Raw genomic sequence first — 22,148 nt, 5'->3', positions numbered from 1 at the left:
GAGGGAGGAATGGTTACTTCGACATCCCCAGTCCACACTAAGTGCTAAACAGCTAGTAGCTCAGTGTTCCAACATCCGCAAACGGCAGCTGCTATCACAGCTTGAGATTGACGAAGTACAACACAAACGCTACGGCGAAAAGGAGGAACCTGGATGTCAGAGAGGGCGGGGCTTAACTACAAGCCCCCGCCCAGAGAGGGAGTATGCAGCCACAATGACGGAAACAGAGCTGAACGAGGCTGCAACGGACCTGAGAAATAGAATCATGGCAGGAATGACAGACAGACCTCCTCGGCGCCAATTACAACGGCTGAGTGAAATACCATCAGAAAGTCTCATTGAGAATGTGAATGCAGCAGTGAGAACAATCCCTACCAATACCATAACAGAAACCAACGAGCTGATTTACAACGCAGCATCAGTGATCCTTGAGCTGCTTGGCTATAAGAATAACAATGACAATAACAAATACCCACCATGGAAAAGACGGTTAGAGAGTAAAATCAAGGCAACAAGGAGGGAAGTGAGCCAACTATCAGAGCTCCATAAGGGAACAATAAAAAGACCAATACCCGAGAAGTACAGCCAGATACCCATACCTGAAGCACTCGAAACTGCCAAACAGAGGCTCCAAGCCTTGGCCAGCCGCCTAAAGAGATACACAAGGGAGAAGGAATCCAGAAGGATTAACAGGCTCTTCTCCACCCAACCAGCTAAAGTGTACTCTCAGTGGCAGGGGAATAACAAGGCTGGAGACCCACCAAAGCTGGAGACAGAACAATACTGGAAAAGCATATGGGAAAGGGAGGCGTCCCACAACAGCAATGCAAAGTGGCTGATCTCTCTACGAGATGACCACAGCAAACTCCCCGAGCAAAATCCGGTAACCATCACTGTGGCAGATGTCCAAGAAGTCTCAGGTATGAAAAACTGGACAGCACCAGGGCCAGACAAGATCCATGCCTACTGGCTAAAGAAACTGACTGCCCTACATGAGCGACTGGCAGACCAAATGAACCAGCTGCTACAGAATGGGAACCACCCTGAATGGTTAACTGAAGGGCGCACAATCCTGATCCAGAAGGATCCAACAAAGGGCCCGGTCCCATCTAACTACCGACCAATAACCTGTCTCTCCACAACCTGGAAGCTCATGTCAGGCATCATAGCGGCTAAGATAAGCAAACACATGGATCAATACATGAGCACGACACAGAAGGGCATCGGGGTAAATAGCAGAGGAGCCAAACACCAACTCCTTGTAGACCACACAGTTGCCAGAGACTGCAAAACCCGACACACCAACCTGTGCACGGCTTGGATTGATTACAAGAAAGCCTATGACTCAATGCCACACACTTGGATCATCGAATGCTTAGAGATGTACAACATCAACAGGACCTTGAGAGCCTTCATTGCAAACTCAATGCGGATGTGGAAGACCACCCTTGAAGCCAACTGCAAGCCACTTGCACAAGTATCCATCAAATGTGGCATATACCAAGGAGATGCGCTGTCCCCGCTACTGTTCTGCATAGGCCTGAACCCCCTCAGCCAAATCATCAACAAGACTGGCTACGGATACCGACTCAAGAATGGAGCCAACATCAGCCACCTCCTCTACATGGATGACATCAAGCTGTACGCCAAGAGCGAGCGAGACATCGACTCACTGATCCACACCACCAGGATATACAGCACGGACATTGGGATGTCATTCGGACTAGAGAAGTGTGGTCGGATGGTTACAAAGAGAGGGAAGGTCATCCGCACAGAAGGGATCTCACTCCCAGAAGGAACAATAGCAGACATAGAGGAAGGTTACAAATACCTGGGAATATCACAAGCAAATGGCAACCTTGATGAGATCACAAGAAAAAGAGCCACAACCAAATACCTTCAACGAATAAGACAAGTCCTGAGAAGCCAGCTCAATGGCAAGAACAAGATCCGTGCAATAAACAGCTATGCCCTACCAGTAATCCGATACCCTGCAGGAATAATTAGCTGGCCAAAGGAGGAGATACAGGCCACAGATGTTAAGACCCGGAAACTACTAACAATGCATGGAGGGTTCCACCCCAAATCCAGCACCCTGAGACTCTACACGAACCGCAAAGAAGGAGGCAGAGGACTAGTGAGTGTGAGAACCACTATCCAAGACGAGACATCCAAGATCCATAGATACATCAGGGACAAAGCCTCAACAGACAATGTGCTCAGTGAATGTCTCAAACAATGGGGAACAGAAGCTGAGGTGCCGGAGGAACCATCATGGGAGGACAAGCCCTGCATGGGATGTACCACCGCAACAACCGAAGTGGCTGACATCAGAAAATCCTACCAATGGCTGGAAAAAGCTGGACTGAAGGACAGCACAGAGGCCCTCATCATGGCCGCCCAGGAACAGGCCCTAAACACCAGAGCAATTGAGGCCCAGATCTACCACACCAGACAAGACCCAAGGTGTAGGTTGTGCAAGGAGGCCCCTGAGACAGTCCAACACATAACAGCAGGGTGCAAGATACTGGCAGGGAAAGAATACATGGAACGACACAACCAAGTGGCAGGCATAGTGTACAGAAACATCTGTGCAGAATATGGACTGGAACCCCCAAGATCAAAGTGGGAAACACCCCCGAAGGTAGTGGAGAATGACCGAGCTAAGATCCTGTGGGACTTCCAGATCCAGACAGACAAAATGGTGAGGGCGAACCAACCAGACATAGTCGTGGTGGATAAACAACAGAGGAAAGCCGTTGTGGTGGATGTGGCAATACCAAGTGACTGCAACATCAGGAAAAAGGAGCATGAGAAACTAGAGAAATACCAGGGCCTAAGGGAGGAACTGGAGAGGGCCTGGAAGGTGAAGACCACAGTGGTGCCTGTGGTCATCGGGACCCTCGGGGCAGTCACCCCCAAACTGGAACAGTGGCTACAACAGATCCCAGGAACAACATCAGACATCTCAGTCCAGAAATGTGCAGTCCTAGGCACAGCCAAGATACTGCGCAGAACCCTCAAGCTCCCAGGCCTCTGGTAGAGGACCCGAGCTAAGAGGAAGAAGAATCACCACCCGCGGTGGGTGAGAAGGGAATTTATTTTTTTTTTATATATATATATATATATATATATATATATAGAATGTTTAATGGCTCTCAAAATCTGTATTAAAGAATCTTTAATCAGTGTCACAGAAGAAACTGTTAATTCCTTCTAGGCCTAAAAAACAGATCTCCACTTTCCCGTCTCCAGATTCTGTTGAAGGTAAACATTAAGAACCTTCTTAGTTACAAAAGCTTTTACTGAGTCAATAAAATACTTCCTTGTGATCTAACTATCCATTAAAGTGAAGCCATGTGCAGTCAACAGACCGCTTAGTCAACACACTGATCCTTAGATCAACAGCACCAGTCCAGCAATTTGTACATTTATTTGACCAATTAAATCTTTTTTCTTTTTCTACAATTTCTCACCATTAGTCATTTTGTAGCTAGTTTTCTTTCAAAGACAAGTAGCTGATTTCCCTGTGGGATTCTGGAAGTGTTTTATAAGTTCCTTGGTTTTAGTTAATATAACTTGTCTCAAAGTGAATTAGGCTGAAAGATCTCAAAAAGCAACACACTGTGCTCTAAAGTAAAAATATTCAATGGCAAATGAAAAGCAAAGTCTGGAAGCGGTTAGAAACCTACTACAAAGATGTTGGCACTTGCAGAAAGACATTAGACCCAAATGTTAAAAAAACATGCAAGAATAGTGAACCTCCTTAGCAAAATTACACTAAGAGCACATTGAAGACTCATCTATTAGGTCGTAAATTTCTTGATGAAAACGTCTTTGTGGGATCAAAAACTTTAGGGAACATATTCTGTGGTCTGAGGAGACAAAAGTAGAACTTGTAGTAAGATGTGGGCAATGTTCCATTTGTCTTGAAACTAACACAGCATTTCAGAAAAAAACAACCTGCTAATCAAACAAGGTGGTGGCAGAATGATGGTCATGAATGTGCCACATATGCTTTATGTATTAAAGAACCTATATCTAAGATATGCCAGGTGAAACCTCTTAATGATAAACCCACTCAGAAACTCCATCTCCAACAAACAAAAGCCACTTTTTCAGCCTTTGTTGAAAGCTACGTCTACGTCTCAGATTTAGCTGCTCACGTTTGTGGTATATAATTTCCTGCTTTTCTGCTTCAGGACCTGCAGGACCTGCAGATTCTGGTCTCTACCAGAAAAGCCATCAGTTTGTCAAGCATACTCAGGTTAAGCAGCAGAACATTTATCAAAAGCACAACACAAAGTTCACTTTTACAGGATTTTCTTCAACAAAAATGAATATTTCAGAGTCCTAGTCAAAACCTGGACTTAAATCTGACTCAGACGCTGTGAGATGATTGCAGTTCTTAGATGTTTAAATGTGGCATCAAAAAAAAAAGAAAAGAAAACCCCTCAGGAAATCTGAGTGTAAATTGTGCAGATTCATTGTGTATTAAAAACATTGGTGATCCATCAATAGTCGTATTTTTAAAATCTGTTCCTTTTTGTCATTTGATGTCTTAATGAGTAGCTCAAGCTGACTGTAAGGGTGAGTTCATTTCCCTTATTCTTATTTATGACTTTTCTTGGGTGTTGCAGCACGAAATATAAAGGAAACATCACCCTCATTATTATTTAAGAGCTCTGTGTAGACTGAATCTCCTTTCTTCTTTGACAATTTTGTGGTTAGTATTGAGTCACGTTTCAATAATAGACCTGACAAAAGCAACCTAATCAGGCACTGTAATGTGAAAACGCACATTACAGTGTTCTGCCCATACAGTCAGAACTATGAATGGACATTCATAGTTCTGACTGTGTGGGAGATCTTGTCTTACATTAACTGTATCAAAGTGTAAACGTTTCCCTGTTTATTCAGTAGTGTGAAATGATACTTATTGACCTGCACAGGTTTGTTATCCAAGCTGGTCCTTTTACAGCTATTCTGTGTTAATATCATAAATGTGCCACATATGCTTTATGTATTAAAGAACCTATATCTAAAGGGGTGCAAAGATATGCCAGGTGAAAGCTGTTAATGATAAACCCACTCAGAAACTCCATCTCCAACAAACAAAAGCCACTTTTTCAGCCTTTGTTGAAAGCTCCGTCTACGTCTCAGATTTAGCTGCCCACGTTTGTGGTATATAATTTCACTTTTTTCAATTCATTTTCCACAAATTGCATGTGGGTGAAAAAAAAAAACACAACAAAAAGCCCCCAACACGAACAATTCAAGTGCGGCGCATTACTATCATGTGTTTGTATTGTTTATTTTTTTGTACTTTTTATTCTTTTATTGTCTTTGTTTTCTCTTTGTATGTAATCTTTGTATAAATCTATCTATCTATCAGATAACCAATATCTCTCCTTTCCTTTAGTCCCACCAAAAATGGCTCCAGGTTCTGTTACATTAGAACACAGAATATATTTCTTACTGGGTTTTGTTTTCATCAAACATAAATGCATCCTCATGTTAAAACACAACATTTGAGAACATGGGCACAGCTACTGATAAGCAGCTTTGTGTTAATATCCCCCAGTCCACAGCCTGACCTCCTGGACTTCTTGACTAGTGTTTCTGTGTTATTGTGTGTGTGCTCATTTTCCTCCATACCCTCTGCAGTCGTCACTTGATCACTCACACCCAGCCTGACTCGGCCGGAGGTTTCTTCCTGTTAGAAGAAGATGATTTCTTCTTTCAATTGGTAAAATGAATCATTGGGTAATTTTCTAATTGTTGTAATGAACTAAACTTGATCACTTTGTATAACGATGCAATTGAATGGGGCTAAACAAGGAAATCTTGGAAGAAACCATGTTAGAGGTTAGAGATCAGACTGTATTTCATTTTCCTCAATTAAATGATCTGGAAAAATAAAGAAAAACTTTGTTCCATTTTCTAATCAACACAACCTCACTTTTAGCACGTATTGTTGAGCAGAATAGAAACACAGTGGCCATTCCACTTCTAGACTACGTTTCATTTGTCTTTGTCCACGTTTTTGTTATTTTACACATTTTATCGCTTTTGCAGATACATGGTACTGCTGACTCTGATTTCTCCCACAGTTAATTGTCATAGACCCACATTTAAATGTCAGAACACAGTCAGCTCTTCATTCACATGCATTTAGAGTATTATGATGTTTCTCTTCTTTCCTATCCCCCTGTAAGTTTTTGCAGGTATTTCTGGTTCTGGAAACAGGTGTCTCTGATCTGTGGTTGCTTCTGTCATTTTAGAAATTGTTCAAGAGTTATGGACGTGCCCTTTAAGTCTTAATTTGTATGGATTGTACTGTTTTTAATGTCACTATTTTTGCGCTCTCTTTTCTTCCTCTATAAGCTCAACGGAACAGAAATCTTCTGTTTCTGTTTTGAGACAACTTTACTGTGTAAATATCTTCTACAGAAAAAACTTAACATGAAGTGAATGATAGTTTCAATTGTATAATTTTCAAAGAAGTGTATCATTAGCAACACTTAAGGTTTATCTCAATGATTTAATAAATAATGAATATAAGAAGTAGCTAAATGTTTTGCTCACATTAGAGTTTTTTCCTTTAATCCGTAATACCCAAAGGTTAATAATTTCTTCCTTCCTTGTTTTCATTCACACTTTTTTTTTTTTTTTTTCCAGAAAACCATGGAGAGACTTACGTATGTTTGTTCAATAGCGGCCTTTGCAAGGCTAAACTTGGCAGGTGAATGACAGAGACGCAGTAACTACAAAACCCATTAACTTGAGTTTATCGCAGACAGGAATTGGGAAGTTCCTTGATTTCTCAGAAACGCACTTGAAGCTATTTTTAGGCATTCAAATTGTACACATGTGAACAAGTCGGTCAATTCTTCAGGTGGCCTGGTGATAGAACACTAACTTTTTTAATGATTTACAATAAGTAATTAACCTGCTTGTCAGATCAAGGTGGTGCAATTACAAATGTCAAAGGAAAAATCCCCGGTCCTTGACTTCAACAGGGAAGCTTTTTTTGTATTTACTAAGCTTATGTAAGGCTGACATTAACATGTGTTTATATATGCCAAAAGGGCAGTGAAGAAAGAAAACTGTAAGGACATACTTTTCCCACAGCACTTTATCTCATAGAGAACAGACATCAGTAATATATTTTGGGTCACATAAATCCATTTGTAATATTTTTTGGGGAAAATATCTTTTATGTTTTTAAAGGTTTTAGAGGACACACAAAATCAAAGCTTATTTATTTAGTCATGGTCTTTTGACTCAATGACTTTATTTTAGTCCAGAGACTAAAATAAAGTCATTGAGTCATCACTTGTCATTTTTCTTTTGCAGACTTAATTTAGTAGCTGAAAGTCATAGAGGAACATCCTTTTTAGGTAATATATCTTTATGGAAAATTCCTTCCTTACCCTTAGGTGAAATAATAGAGTTAAATTAATGCATAAGTTGACAAACAAATTAAGCTGATTACTTCCAGTTTAGTCCAGTTTAGTATGGGTTTCTGTTCTGGGTCCAGTCAGCTCTTCTTGCTAGAAGAAGCATCATTAGCCTCAGCTCAATGCTGTTTACTCAGAAAATGACAAGGCTGTTAGATGTTTGCATGGGCAATCTCCTCTTTGGGATTAAACTGAAAGAGGGTGAATCAAGACGATGCTGTTCAAAAATGACATGTCTAAAAAAATCTAAAATGTTGCCTTTACTGGACACATGTTTTGGTTCTGAATGTTGACTGGTCTGCCTGTCATTACTTTCAATATTATTTCAGACTCAGAAGCCTCACACAGAAGAAGCATTTTAGGAACTTATCATACAAAGGGAAATTGTTATACCTTCAATAAAATTGTTGTTATTTTTCTGGGTGGTGCAATGTTTTAATGTCATATTACCAAAAATCTATTTCAAAATTCTAGGTAATTTCTTGTACAATAACTTAGGTTTAGTTCACTCAACCATGTTGTGCTGAGAGAAAAATGGTTCAGTGTTTCGCAGAGAAATATTTCACTTTGATGAAAACTATGTTATATGACAAGATCCCATGCCGCTCTTTGGCTTCTCATTACACAGCTTCTAGTGACAAAGTCGATGCACAGCTGTTAAATTCTGCATGGAGAAGTGTGAGAAGAAGATGAAGATCTTCACACTCCTCTTATTGTCTCCATCCATCCATCCATTGATCTGATCATTTTAATCAGATGATTTGTCAAGTGGCTAAACATTTTTGAAGCAGCCTTCTACTCTTATTATTGATGAACTGATGAACGAAAGGTGTAACAAAGTGATCGCAGGAAAATACATGCATGGAAAGAAGATTAAGTTAATTTTTCACTGGAAAATTACACACCTAAACAGCAAGTTAGGAATTCAACGTGTTTATTAGAATTAAAACACAAACAAATATGCTACATTCGCCAAGTACAATATGTGAGGCATTGCCTTAACCAAGTAAATCAATAAACAACTGATTTAGCCATACAATATACATAAATATTAAATAGTTGCACTATATAACACTAAGTAAACACATCCTCTTCAGACACAGTCTATTCTCCTCTGATGATTTAATTGCTTTCTTTTTTCCATTCACATTATAGATTTTCTTTCTAGACTAAATATTTTCCCTGTATAGATTCAAGAAACTCAACCTTACACACCAGCAAGCATTTTAATGTTCTTCTTCTTTGGTAAAGGATCATAAAATATTTTTAGTGTAAATATAAAGTTCAGCATATTTTTTTTTAGTCAGACTCGATTATTTTGTAGTGTGGATTTGCAAATCTTCATTGCAGCTGTGAGAGTAAGTCCTGGCAGTCGTCAAGTCTGTCCAGCTCGTCCACCGCCTCAATCAGCTGCTCAACCTTCGCTGATGGAAGCACCACCTCTGCGTTGTTCCTGAACTTCTTCCTCAGGCTCTCGTTGGTCAGCGGGTTGCGCCAGTGGCCGTAGAAGGTTTCACAGCGTCCCTTCAGAATGTCTCCTCCCACAAGCGTCACCTGGACCTCCCCGTACATCAGGTTGAAGTTTGCGGGGTTGTCGTGGGGATGCTCCAGCCGAACGCGGCTCAACAGAGCGTGGAGCTCGGGGCGGCTGATGGCGCCTGGGGTGAAGGACTGGACAGTCACCTCACCATCCAGGAGAGCGCTGCAGGCGTTAAACTGGAAGGAGTGGCGAGCCTCGTGCTCTGACTCAGGAAAAGGCCTGTTGATGTATTTAGAGAGGGGCACTCTGAGCAAGATGTCCTGGACTTGATCTGGAGAGACCTTTCCAGGACCAACTCCCACTAGAAGCTTATGGACAGAAGCTGCAGCATCTGCCACCCAGTGCATCCCCAGATGGGCGGGGAAGCGCTTGAAGCCCATGTCCTGCTCCTCTAACAGGAATGCATGGCCATCATGGGGTGAAACTAACGGCTGTGGCCTGTAATCTTCATAAAAAGCACTAAAGCCTGCCACTCCTGCAACAACATCCAACACCAGAGGACTGGCCTCTAGGCCTCTGGATGCCAGAAGGGCAGCTTCTAGCCCAAGGCGTGAGGCATTGCCAATGTGGAGGGGTTTAGACTGAGTGGCAGCGTTAGCCATGGGAGCTCCAGCCAAGGAAGCAGCTATTGCCAAGGCATGACTGCACTGAGAGGAATCCAGAGACAGGAGGCGAGCACAGGCTGCTGCACTTCCCATGGGACCGACCACAGTGGGAGGATGAAACCTGACAAAGGACACACGGAGACCCTTTTGTAAATAAACATTCTTGCGGCTAAATGAATATTTTTAGATTACATGTGTTAAAAACATATTAACAGAACAATCAGACCTCTAGCTAATGGACAAGGTGTTTTGTTTATTTGACTTTTTGGTATTTTATGAAGAAAACAAGTATAGGGTGTGAAGTCGTATGAGTGTGGAAATCACACGGTATTTTTCCTAGACTTGGCTTACTGTGCAAATGCTTCAGAGCCCACGTTGTTCGTGAGATTAAGATCATTACGTTTCGTTCTGAGCATAGAATAAGCTACATTCAAGGAGGCCTGTGCTGAGTAAGTTTTATCTGGATGTGACTTTACTGCAAGTCTGAGGAACAGACCTTTTAGGAATATTGTGGGCCTCATTGGAGAACCTCATCAGGCGGCCCTGGATCTCGATGCCCACGTTAAACGCGAGTAAGAAGTCCAGACCGCTGGGTTTCCTGCTGGCTGGCATCATGTCACTGAGCGCTAACACAGCAGGAAGGACGGCCCCTGATGGGTGCGTTGCTGGATGCCAGGTGTCGTCAAAGTCCATGGAGTGAGTCTGGAAGCAAAAAGACTTTATTCATTAGATGCTGAATAATCAGAGTATATCTGAAAGTAGTTTGTAGCTCAGTTGACTCAGATCACCTGTTTACAGTCTTAGTAAAGTGCGTCTTTGTCTGGACTTGATGTATTTAAAAGGTAAAATTACTTAAACTACTTCCTGTAGAAACAAGCTTGATGTTCAGGTTGCTTCTCTGGTAGCAGATGTACTCATGGAAATATTTAGAGCCAGGTGGCTTGTTTTTATTTTTGTAAACCAACTGTGTTGTTTGAGGAGCCAGACTGCAGGAACAGCTGAGTCAAAAGCAGTTCCTGTACCAGCGACTAAACTTACTCACCGCCACTCCGTTGACGAAAGCAGCCAGGGTTGGGGAAAGCCGGACGTTGCTGCGGCCGTACACAGAGCTGATGAAATCAGGTGCATACATGTGCTGAAATGAAAAGACTTTAGTAAATGATCTATTCTTGACCAAAACATTTTTAATAACCAGAGATCTTTTACTCCTTTGGTCATTTGTCCCCACACTGAATCGCCCCTGATTCAGCATTTCTACAGCATCACTGATTTGCACATTGTTAATGGAGACTTTGATTTACCTGGCAGTGCTGCAGGGCCAGATCAAAGACATCTGTTGTGCTTCCAATGAGGCCGACCCCAATGCTGTCCAGCACCATCCTTTTACTGCGCTGGAGGACGACAGGGGACAAGTGCTGGGGCTTGATTTCACTGATGAACTGCCCAAAACTGGCTGTGACTGTGTCCTCCAGAGCTGGATGCTTCAGGACTGCAGCGAAGAGGAGGAAAAACAAATGTTGGTTTGTGTGAGCTCATAAATGTGGTGGAACAGCAGTCAGCTTATTTTTAAATTTTTTTTTCAACAGAAAATGAGAAAATAAGCAGAAATCTTACTCTTCACTGCAGATTGATGCACTTCTCTGGCAGCCTGAGCTGGCCGGATGGTTTTCTGCAGGTGAAAGACAAAACATTTGCTTAGTAACACCTCAGGCACCTTAAGAATAGTCTATTTTTGTCTTTTTTTGTTTCTGACATTTAAAGTCTTAAACAAGAAACCAAGACCACTCCTGTTCTTTTCTTTGACCCTATGTGTCTCAAAGTGGACTTCAATGAGGTTGTAACTGTAATTAACAACAATCAAGACCTTTTCCTTCTCAAAGAGCTGCTGTCTCAGAGATGTAACAGGTGTGGCTTAACAACAACTCCTTAAAATATCCTTTTTTTTTACCATTTACTCTCACTAAAAAGACTTAAAATAATATCATGGCTAAACATGAGAAAAGTTTAGTCATTTAGTAGATTCATGATCTTAACTAGAAGGTAAAAAAGTTTAATCCTACTTCACAAATGTAGAAACAGTTTAATGCTTACCTGTAGCACTGAGAACATGACTTCAATTTGCTTCTGTCAGAGATTTTCCTTTCGTTTTTCTTCCAGCAGCTTTCTTCCAAAGGATGCTGATGCTTTTTTGGTGGTAGGTAAACCTGCCTCCCTTATATAGTCCAAGACACACAATGACCACAAAAAAAAAAATGGGCAGGGCAGGGCAGGTGTATCTATGACAAGCATCCGTCGAATCAAAATACAGAGTTTCCACGGTAGTCATTGTCCCCTATGTCTCAGAAGGTATGATAAACTGGAAGGAGGAAGCAAGAGTCCAAACTTTGTGCAAGGTGCAAACGGTGATGTCACCCTTCTCAGCCTGAAGACTGCATGGTTGAGTTGGGGAATTTTCATGAACTCCTCCTACAAATTTCTGAGTCTTATTTAGAACAAACGTCCACTCAGCAGAACAGATCAACACCTCATCTGCCTGAGACACATCACCAGGTAAGACTTCACTTACTTGTTTTGATAATAAAAAGAGCTAAACCTTTGTCACAGCATGTACCCTGAAGAAAATTATTAATACCACTGGCAGATTTAAATTTTAAATTATTTTTATTCAACCAAGAACTTAGTTTTTTTTTTTAGGAAATATCCTTTCAAAATATAATAAAGCAACACATAAGAGCATAATTTTTTTTAAAAGTAGGTTTTTATTTAGATTATAATTATCTTTCTTCAAGTCTTTTCAAATTTCTCTCTAAGTGAATTCAGGACTCGGGTTTTATTATAAAATGGTTATACTACTTAAAGTAAGACAAAACTTGTTGGCAAAATGAAAGAAAAATACTTAAAGCCTACTTTTGACAGGGATAGGATAGGAATATTTTGTTTTTCACAGCAGTTTTTAACTTGCTACAAGAAGAAAATGAAAGCATTCACAGTTGTAGGGGTAAATATGTTTGAAAGTAATGTTTTAGTTTGGAGTAAATAGTTTTTGTCATTTGTCACTCTTGGACAATGGCTCTGCCCACTCAGAACTGGGCAGGACAAGCAGGTCTCAGATCTGTGATCATACAGGTAAGACAGGAAAGGCTCCAGGACAATAGACTCTTTTATTTAGAGAGGATTCCTAGAGGACATAACAGAATGTGTAAAACTATTCTGTGCTCTAAATAGTGAAATATTTTGATTTCATTTGATGCTTTTTGTGCTCTGGAAGATGTTAGTTTTAGGATATTTATTGTCTGGTATGTGTTGTTTTTTAGGTTTTATTTGACTGTAGATAAAGGACATAAAATGGCTGCATCTGATGGGTTTCCTGCCAGTTTCTATGGGGAACCAGGAGTCTTAGGCATGTTGTCAAATGGGATCAGTGCATTCCTTGTACTTCTACAGAACTTCAACACAGCTCACAATGGCAACGCTCCAGTTGGAGTAGAAAACATTCTCGCAGGTAAAACTGGATGTAAATAATTAAATTATTTCCAAAACAAAAATGTTCTCTATCCACAATTTGCAACTTGTTTTCCAGGTGTACATCTCATCCTGATTGGCGGTGTATGCCAGCTGGTGGCTGGGCTGCTCTCCTTCCGTAAATACGACCATCTGAGCGGCACCGCCTTCATTGGCTATTCTGCTCTTTGGGCTAGTTATGGTGCAACTAGAATCTACTATGGTGCCCTGCCTGAAAACCCAAATATGACATTAATAATAGATCCGATGATGAGCAATTCATCCATCAACATGAGTAACGTGTCTCCTAATAACTCCACACAGTGCTATTTATGTTTGTCCATGAAGGAGTCAGCAATTGCTGGTTTGGTCCCCTACATCATCCTGTCCTTTCTTCTTGCGTTTTGCTCTGCCACGGTCAACTACATCATGCCTTTTGTATTTGGAGCCATCACAGCCACCTTGATCTTTGAAGCAGTAGCTTTAGCTGCATATTCCTGGGCTCTGATTGTCTCTGGAGTTCTGGAGTTGCTCATTTTGATCTTTGCTATCTATGGTTCAGCGGCTCTTCTCATCAAAGGCCTGACTCAACGTCTAGCCCTGAAGGGTTTTGGTACCCCACTCTTTAATGTTCTCTTACTAGGGACCCCCAACTCAGGAAAAACTCAGAGTGGAGGCCAGGAGAAGAAGAAGAACACAAAATATGCAGAGCCAATGGCTTTGGGTTTCTTCTGCGACTCCATTGCTCCATTCGTCTTTGCTTTCTACAGCTTTGGGTACATGAAATCATTCGGTCTAGGTGTTGCCTGGGTATCAATCATCTCAGTTGCCCAGTTGTTGTCCAGCTACTACGCTCACCTGCGTCAAGATTGCTACCACACCACAAAGTTTGGGTTGCACGCCACATATTGGCTGATCAAAGCTTGGGAGGAGTTTGTTGTGTCTGTTTTAATAGTGGAGGACAGTAAAGTTGTCTCTGGAAGGGATGCAATGGTAGGAGACTGGTTCTTTGTAGTGGCAGCCTTGGTGCTCTGTGTAGGGAGCCTGAACATGGACGTCCTGGAATTGATCCATAACTTGTTCTTTGTCCTGATCACAATCTCCACAGTCCCTCAGATCCCCCTGCAGGGTTACTACATCTTCTTTGGAGTAGCTTGTTCTCTCTTCACTGCAGTCTCAATCTATGGCACCTTCACCCGTCTCATCAACACCATTGCAGAAAAGTGTCTCATACCTGTAGGACCACAACCAGTGTTTTCTGAGCAGCTGATTAGGGCTTTGAGATGTAGAAGGTCTAAACAGGGAGATCAGGATGTGCTTCCCCCAGGCGATCAGACTTCAGATGCTCTGTTCTATCTTTCAAATGGGGTTGCAGCTTTGTCAGCTCTTCATTCAAGAAGGATGAGTATGAATCCTTCTCTCCTGCATCTGACCATCCCCTGGGTCCTGGTCTCTGGAGCTATCATCCAGGCCTACGTCAGCAGGTTGCAAGTCACAGGAGGCGGCCGCTTCGGGTCAGTCATCTCTTCCATCTATGTTGTTGTCTGGGCAACATGGACATGGTTTAGATTCGCAGGTATGATAATGTTAATAGATGAACATAATGACAATATCTGTTGCAACTTAGATGGGAGTCTAATCTCAAAACCCTTTTATTCAGGTAACCAGCTTCAGTTCTCCACCGAGGCAGATTATGGTTTTACTGCAGGAGCCATTGCCTTCCTTGTCATCAACGCTTTCCTTATGCTAATTGGTAAGTGTTATCAATGCGTTTTTTGTTGTCAATATTCCTATCTGTTTGTTTTGATTATCCTGATAATCTTCTGTTAACTGGCCCAGCTGCTTATAGAAACCTGGTTCTTCTGTTCCTGACAACATTGATGGAGGTGGTTCTTGTTTGCTTCCTTCTCTCCACCCTGAACAAGCTGCCATATGAACTAGAAAGTAAGTTATCATGAGCCACATATGATAACAAGCAATAGTTACTGAAATCTAGATGGATCTTTTCACCTCAATTTATGCACCTTTGACATTATTGTTTCCCACAGTTGCCATGCTTGCATTGGTGTCTCTCATATGCTTATATGGCACTTTGGCATCACTGATAAACTTCATGTTCTCACAAAGAGTGTTGCCAATGGGCCCTCCTCTCTTTACGGTAATTACCCTAATGACAAAGTGTTTGATCCACTAAGAATTTTCAACTGCACATGAATTAGTTTGAACATTTCCTGTATTATCTGTGATTTTAGGAAAAAATGAAGTCAGAAATACCTGAGGAGCTTCCCTGTCCGGTGGGTAGCTCTCGCCTCACAAGCGGCCTCTTAAAAATTGCTCAGCTTCTGGAAGAAGGAGGCGTGTGTGGTATTCCCACAGACACTGTGTACGCTCTGGCGGCCTCCTGCAAGAATCCCCAGGCTATAGAGAAAATCTACAACATTAAGGTAAGACACAAATACCTTTCAAGCGCAATGTGACATTTAATTTCCACTGTGTTTAATTTACGGAAAATTCATCAACACAATGTTGAATATTGCTTTCTTCCAGGACCGGCCAGCAGAGAAGCCTATATGCATTTGCATTTCTAGTGTAGAGCAGCTGGTGGCAGCCAAGCCTCCATTCAGCCCTCTGCTGTGGGAGTTCATGAGGAACGTTTATCCAGGAGGCATCAGCTGCATCGTCAGCAAAGGAGACTGGCTATTCAAACTAGGTAAACATTGTGAAGATGTTTTGTTAATGCTTGTGGGCTGATATTTGCCTGGTTTTAATGACAGTTTGATCTCAGGTAAATAAAATAAACTTCTCTTCTGCAGGAGTTGGAGCAGCTTACGACCGCGTTGGCACCAGGGACAGCATCATGATCCGTGTTCCTGACCACACGGTGACGTGCCACTTGTGTGACATGACTGGACCCCTCGCTATTACATCTGCCAATCCCAGTGGAGAACCAGACAGCACCCACCACAGTATGGTCATCAAGTAAGATACTTCAGAAAGAACTTTAATAAATGCTGGTCACACATCTTGGTGCTAAAACCATCGCTTTCTAAACAGGTGCAATATTTTTAATTTTTCTGCTTTCTTTGAATCGCAGTCGACTGGGGCACAAGATACAAGGGGTCCTCTGTGACGGGGACTCCAATGAAGTTGTTGCTTCAACTGTGGTCAACTGTCTGAGAATTGATGAAGGTGAGTGTAAACAATCAACGTCTCTCCCACTCTCATGTTAGTTTTACCCAGCACACTCCAACGGATGTTTCTCTCACTTTTCATTTAGGCATCATCACCATTGTAAGAGAAGGCTGTGTCCCTGCGATTAAAGTTCATCAGATCTACGAGAGGCTGAAAAACACCATGTTGTGAGCATCTCCTTCCAGAGGACTTCTTCGTAGCTGCATGTGTTGGTCAGCACCAGAGCAAATATTTCATACCACAGCTTTGTTTATATAAGATATACTGTAAGTGTAGCTGCCATTGCAGGTGTTGAAACTCAAGTGACTCTTGAGTCTAAAAATGTAATGTTCATTTTGACTTGAAGAATTTCCCCTAAGATATCCTAACTTATTGAAAATAATGCTTCTCTGTCATGTTATTCTGAAACTGCATTTATTATTTTTATTATTGTTTGCAATAATATCAAAATAGATTTTTAAAATATTTTGTAAATATTTATTCATGTTGTTAAAATAGTCCATCTGTGCACATGGTGGCTTTTTGGGCTATAAAGAACAAATGTACGTATGTAATAAGATCCATTGTGCATGGTTGCATTACATTACTCTGTGCAAATAAAGTATTTAACTGCTGCAGTAACATAGTTGTGTCATGACTGATCTTGAATATTTGAAGATGAGGATATTTTGGACATATGTCAAAAATAAATGAATAAAGAAAAATGGTGGAAATGTTGTGGAACACACATAAAAAGAAATCACAAAGCCCTTTTTTCTTCAGTCATTCCACTCTTATTATATGAGTGACAAGAGTGTTCTTGGCTTGTACATATTGCTACATGCATTTACTCTCATTTCAGTCTCTGTTAAACATTTGCCCTGCTTCCAAAGAACACCACTTTGGTTGTTAGAAATTATTTCCAGTGACAAAAAACACAGACATATTGTAGAAACCGAAGGAATGAACCACTGTCACTATTATTAAGGTTAAACTATTTCTAAACTCCCATTTGCAAAGCATGAGTGGCATGTCACTGTAGCATGGCATTTTGGTTATCAGGGCTGATGTCATGACTACTTAATCAAGTAATATCAACTTGTGACATTCCCAGGGTTAGTCTGTGTGAAGCACAACAGTAAAATAGGGGAAACAATATATATAATTATATCCACACCAGGAATTTGAATGTTTGCATTTTACCAAAGATGACCAGGTTCTCTGAGAATCTGGTCATGTTTGGTAATGAACCAAAAATGTGAACGCCAGTTTCAGTGGTGACTTCGAACTGCCCCTGAATACGAGCGTGAGTTGTTAATTTTGTGACTGACTGGCATCCAGGCTGTACAAGCAGATATTGGAAATATTCTAATGAACAAAATATTTTGAATGGTGAAGATTATCACCAGTATGTTGGGAACACTTTCTTTACATTTTGTCATGATTCCAGCCCTTCAGCTCTACCTTGACTGTGCTGATTACTCATTACCCTCACCTGCTCTGTGCTGCTCCCTATTTAAACAGCTGCTCGTCACCAGCTCAGTGTGAGATCGTCTGTTGCCACCATCTCAGTTTTCAACCCTTGTCTCGTTCCAAAGAGTTTTCTGGTTTTCTGATCCTGCCTGGTTTTTTTGACCACACATCTTTGCCTAATCCTTCTGCTGTTGGAAGTCCTGCCACTGAACCCTGCCTGTTTCTGACCCTGCCTCCTGCCTTCTGGTTACTGGATTTTCATTGTTTGAGACCCTCCTGTGCATGACCCCAGACTGTTTCACAACTCAGCCTCTGGTTGGTAGATTTTGTCCCTGTCTTTTGTTTGTCCCCTGAGCCCCCACCCCACAGTGTTATAATCAGACACTTCCAAACAACACACAAATAGGATTGTGTAGCAAAAAGAGGAAAATAGCAGGCGGAATATATTTTGCATAACCAAAAACGTCCAGTGCACTGTCACTTTATGGCAGCACATTTTTATATCTTGAGGCTCTGCAGAAGCATGTCTGTATTGCCCAGAAAAGGTGACACAGATTTCATGGCATGTTCCACAAATGAAACAGATCAGTGTTGTCAGACTGCTGAAAGTATTTATGCAATTAAACCAAAACAACCAGGGGTTTATTTGGATTAATCCTGAAATATCCTTACTGTTATGTTATACAGCGTTGCATATTTAAATTACATGGCAAATGTAAAGTCATCGTTTAAACGTGCGTCACTGCTGCACGTCATCACTTGTGTGGTAAATCTTTGTAGTTCACATGCAACACTCCCACTCACTCCTCATGTATTTTTTCCTCTCGCACAACTTCCTGCTCCTTATTTGGGATACTTGTGGAGTAGGTCCTTTGTGTGTTAAATTGTCACTATCCAGTGACACATATCATATGTCACTTTTCTCATTGAATGAACCCAAACTTCCAGTGTGGGTGGCTCATGACATCCTATTTCGTTCCTTGAATAGTGTTTTGGCAAGGTCTAAAAAAAACCCCCAACAAACAAAACAAAGCAAAAAAAGATATGTGAATCATTAGATCACATCCCAAAAGATGTCTCAAACATTAAAAGGTGTCATGCAGGAATGTAATATATTCATAATGTCTCAAATTAGATGTGAGGACTGATGAGAATACATGATCACTGCTTTGATTTTAGTTTCAAAGTCTTGAAATCATACTATTTTTATATTAGATCAAAAACTCATTATTAGATCAAAATGTTATTATTTTAACACGCTGTTTCTTTTAAGATCAATCTCCTTGTTATTATTTGGATCACCATTGCATGTGTTTATCAAATGCTTAAGATTTTGTAAGCGTGTTTTAAAGCATTGAAATTATTCAGCAATTATTCAGCAAGTATGACATAGCAAAAAAAACAAACTTCTTTTTATACTACAATATAAAAAGAAGTCTCATTTCTATCTTTTTCCTAAGGCACCTTTTACTCCCAAACAGACAAATAAGTCCCTTTAAATCACAGCAGTTTTTTATTTTTCTTTAAATATTGCATTAAAATCTCAAGTATCTGACACACTAGTTCCTCCTCGTCCATTTTTAGCTTTGTTCACAAGAACTGGGTTGCCTCTCATTTGAGGAGGTTAGATGACGCCACATAAATATTCTTGATTTCCTTGAGCATTTGATTTTTATGTTCAAAAGATCAATGGTTAAACAGAAGATAAAAGAAAGGTAGAAGAGCTAGAGAATAAACATGATTGTCTGATTGGTTAATGAAAGATGGTCTCACACATACCTCATGGAAGACTGTGATGTTATAATGTCAAACTTTTCACTACCTCCTCTAAACCCAGCTTCACAGAAACAGCTCGATAGACGGGCTTTATTATATTCAGAAGATGCTTGTACTCAATACTTCACCTCGTACTCACACACTTTCATCCTGTTGGCTGAGAAGTTGGTAGGTGTTGGGTAAATAGTATTATTGGTATCATCAATTATTTGTTGTTCATGTAGCCTTATAGTTATTCCTTTATAATGTTTTTACTTATATGGTTTTACTTCATTTTAATCTTAGAATAAAGAATGTCTCTGTGTGTTGAATAACTTTGATTCCTTCCTGAGGCCTTACTGAGAGAAAGCAGTGACAACCGCTTCCAGCAGAGTTTGCGGCCGGGCCGTAAACTCTGCTCTCCTTGACCTGTTGGATAGCAACAAAGCCGTCACCGTGAAGACATACAACCTGTTCTGCTCGACGCCGTGCCTAGAACCGAAGAATCTAGTGTGTAGATAACATATGTCTAGATAGTGATTGTCATTAGTGCTGCAACTATGTGATGATTTGTTTTCCCCGCCCTTTGAGAGTTGCAGCGCCCAATGTGATAGGGATCCTAAATGCAATAAAAGAGAGGAGCAGGCATATGTGATTTCAGAGCAGTAGGAGATTGTAACTGAAAGCACATCTCTGTCTGTTCTCCTCGCGAGTATTCAGAATCCATCTCTCTTGTCTTTCTTGTGTTTAATTAATTTTGTCTTTAATAGGTGTTTGAAACTGACATTAACTTGGTCCTTCGAGAGCCGGAGGTCAATATACCAGAAGGATTCCAGCAGGTGTGGTGGACCCCAGTAAAGAACGTGCGCACGGCAAGTTTCCTAGTGGAAACTTATCAGAACCTTTTCAAGGGCTGGTGCTCGGCCTGCCTGCTGGGATCTGAAGGTTGAAGACTCCGAGGGAAAGACGGAGGGTGAGTGGATTCTTGGTTAAAAAGGGTGGCGAATGACTGGGGGTCATTGCGCTAATAGAAAACCCTGTAAATTCTAGACTCTAACAGGTAAAAAGAGAGTCCTTGCGCAAAATTCTGTGGGAAAAAAGTGAACGGAGCCTGGTGCGGTCCTGTTGTAGACAAAAAATTAATCAATTAGGTAATAAATAATAAGAAATAAAATTAATCAATCAAATTTTATTTGGATAATACATTTCAGAGAAAGAAAATTACTCAGTCAACCAAATTTTATTTGTAAAACACAATTCAACATAGAATTAACAAATAAAACATAACATTAAATTAGTTTCCATCAATAAATTTGTAATTGAAAAAGGGTGGCGCAGTCCGGCGGGAACAGGCACTTAAATTCTGCAACAAAACGTGACTGTGATTGTGATTGGAGGTATAAATACCACTTGGTATTTTATCTCATATAAAACAGTAGGATTGTAACCAGTAAACCTGTTTTGGATGCAGAGAAACTTCCCACTCGAAAGAGTAAAAGTGGAAGTTACCACGATAGGTATTTTTAATTGCTGGCCTACTGAAAAGATCTCCAGTTTTTAGGACTCCTTACGCGTCAACAAACTGGAGTAAATTTCATTTAAAAAAAATGGGGAAAGGTATAAGCAAAAATAAGCCAACAGACAGTTTAAAAACAAATGACTGGAAATATGTCGAAAATCAGGATCCGCATAGAATAAAACACTTAGATAAATGGATAACAAACTATAACTTTGACGGCTGTCTAAACTCACAAAAACTAACTGTACTGCAGGATAAAATAAAACAAAAAACAAAGTCAAACCCAAAGAAAATGCGCAAAGAAGGGTATGATGATGTCAAATTTTGGTTAGAATTAGCACTAAAAAGAGAAGAAGTGGAAAAGAAATCAAAAAATTTGATGTTCTATAGAAACGATGCGATAAGAACATGGGTAGTTAAACATTACATAGGATTGGGGACTGGGACCTTAGATGAAGACATTAACCACACTATACACGCAGAAAAGGTCTCAAAAGAAAAGAAAAAGGTTTCAGAAGCCTTTTTCCAAGATGAGGAGCAAATATTTTATCAAGAAAGGAGAGGAAGAGGAAGCTTTAGGGGTAGAGGTCAGAACCTCAGAGGACAGAAAGGGAGAATGGGAAGAGGGAACTACAGACAAAACAACTCAGGATGTTGGTGTTGTGGGAAAGAAGGACACATAGCCAGACATTGCCCAGAAAAATACATAGATCAGTCAGCATGACTAGAATCAGAAAGTTTAGGGAGTGAAGAGGTCCAATTAAATCTTCAGGATTTATTATCTATGGACAGTGTAAGACCAGAAAATAACTCTTTTCATAAATGGAAAACCTGTAGTTTTCCTTTGCGACACGGGTGAATGCAGAACAACAATTAGAGAAAATATTCCTGGGGACACGAAACTCTTTGGTTCAAGAATGTGCCTGGGCCTGATAAGAACTATGAAGTCAAACTCAACAAGGTCACTCCAGCTAAGATCAGAGTGACCTATCTGCACTCAGACACAAAACACACCGCCATTGCAGCTGTCGCTCTCCCTGATTAATTCAAATCTTTAGACAGAACGTGGACCTCCCCGCACGTCTCTGTTTAAACAAAACAAAAATGAACAGTGGAACCAA

The 22,148-nt window shown here is 40.7% G+C and overlaps 2 protein-coding genes across 2 annotated transcripts; one reads left to right on the top strand and one right to left on the bottom strand.

The window, feature by feature from the left end:
- Positions 1 to 8,580: 8,580 nt before the first annotated feature.
- On the bottom strand, positions 8,581 to 11,781 carry irg1l (immunoresponsive gene 1, like). The gene is made up of 6 exons (XM_044128034.1): positions 11,700 to 11,781; positions 11,223 to 11,277; positions 10,910 to 11,097; positions 10,651 to 10,743; positions 10,105 to 10,310; positions 8,581 to 9,729 (listed from the first exon to the last, which is right to left on the bottom strand). The coding sequence occupies exons 1-6, from the start codon at positions 11,715 to 11,717 to the stop codon at positions 8,805 to 8,807; spliced, it is 1,485 nt and encodes a 494-aa protein (XP_043983969.1). The 5' UTR covers positions 11,718 to 11,781; the 3' UTR covers positions 8,581 to 8,804.
- Positions 11,782 to 13,340: 1,559 nt separating this feature from the next.
- Positions 13,341 to 16,754, top strand: si:ch211-153b23.3. Its single transcript, XM_044128033.1, has 9 exons — positions 13,341 to 14,685; positions 14,770 to 14,862; positions 14,949 to 15,053; positions 15,158 to 15,267; positions 15,362 to 15,553; positions 15,657 to 15,819; positions 15,923 to 16,088; positions 16,204 to 16,298; positions 16,387 to 16,754. The coding sequence occupies exons 1-9, from the start codon at positions 13,356 to 13,358 to the stop codon at positions 16,470 to 16,472; spliced, it is 2,340 nt and encodes a 779-aa protein (XP_043983968.1). The 5' UTR covers positions 13,341 to 13,355; the 3' UTR covers positions 16,473 to 16,754.
- The last annotated feature ends 5,394 nt before the right edge of the window (positions 16,755 to 22,148 follow it).

Source organism: Gambusia affinis, linkage group LG09 (genome assembly GCF_019740435.1).
Source record: "Gambusia affinis linkage group LG09, SWU_Gaff_1.0, whole genome shotgun sequence".
In the NCBI taxonomy this organism is placed as follows: Eukaryota; Metazoa; Chordata; class Actinopteri; order Cyprinodontiformes; family Poeciliidae; genus Gambusia; species Gambusia affinis.
Note: the sequence above shows the minus strand (reverse complement) of the source record. Positions and strands in the feature narration are given on the sequence as shown.

Bases quoted from the DNA above. Each gene is read 5' to 3' on its own strand.
- irg1l (XM_044128034.1), bottom strand. The intron at 10,311-10,650 runs GTGAGTAAGTTT...TTTTGCTTCCAG, and splicing joins CTTTCGTCAACGGAGTGGCG to ACTCACTCCATGGACTTTGA. The intron at 9,730-10,104 runs GTCTGTTCCTCA...GTCCTTTGTCAG, and splicing joins GCCCACAATATTCCTAAAAG to GTTTCATCCTCCCACTGTGG.
- si:ch211-153b23.3 (XM_044128033.1), top strand. From the start codon at position 13,356: ATGACATTAATAATAGATCCGATGATGAGCAATTCATCCATCAACATG. The intron at 16,089-16,203 runs GTAAGATACTTC...TTTGAATCGCAG, and splicing joins CACCACAGTATGGTCATCAA to TCGACTGGGGCACAAGATAC. The intron at 16,299-16,386 runs GTGAGTGTAAAC...CTTTTCATTTAG, and splicing joins CTGTCTGAGAATTGATGAAG to GCATCATCACCATTGTAAGA.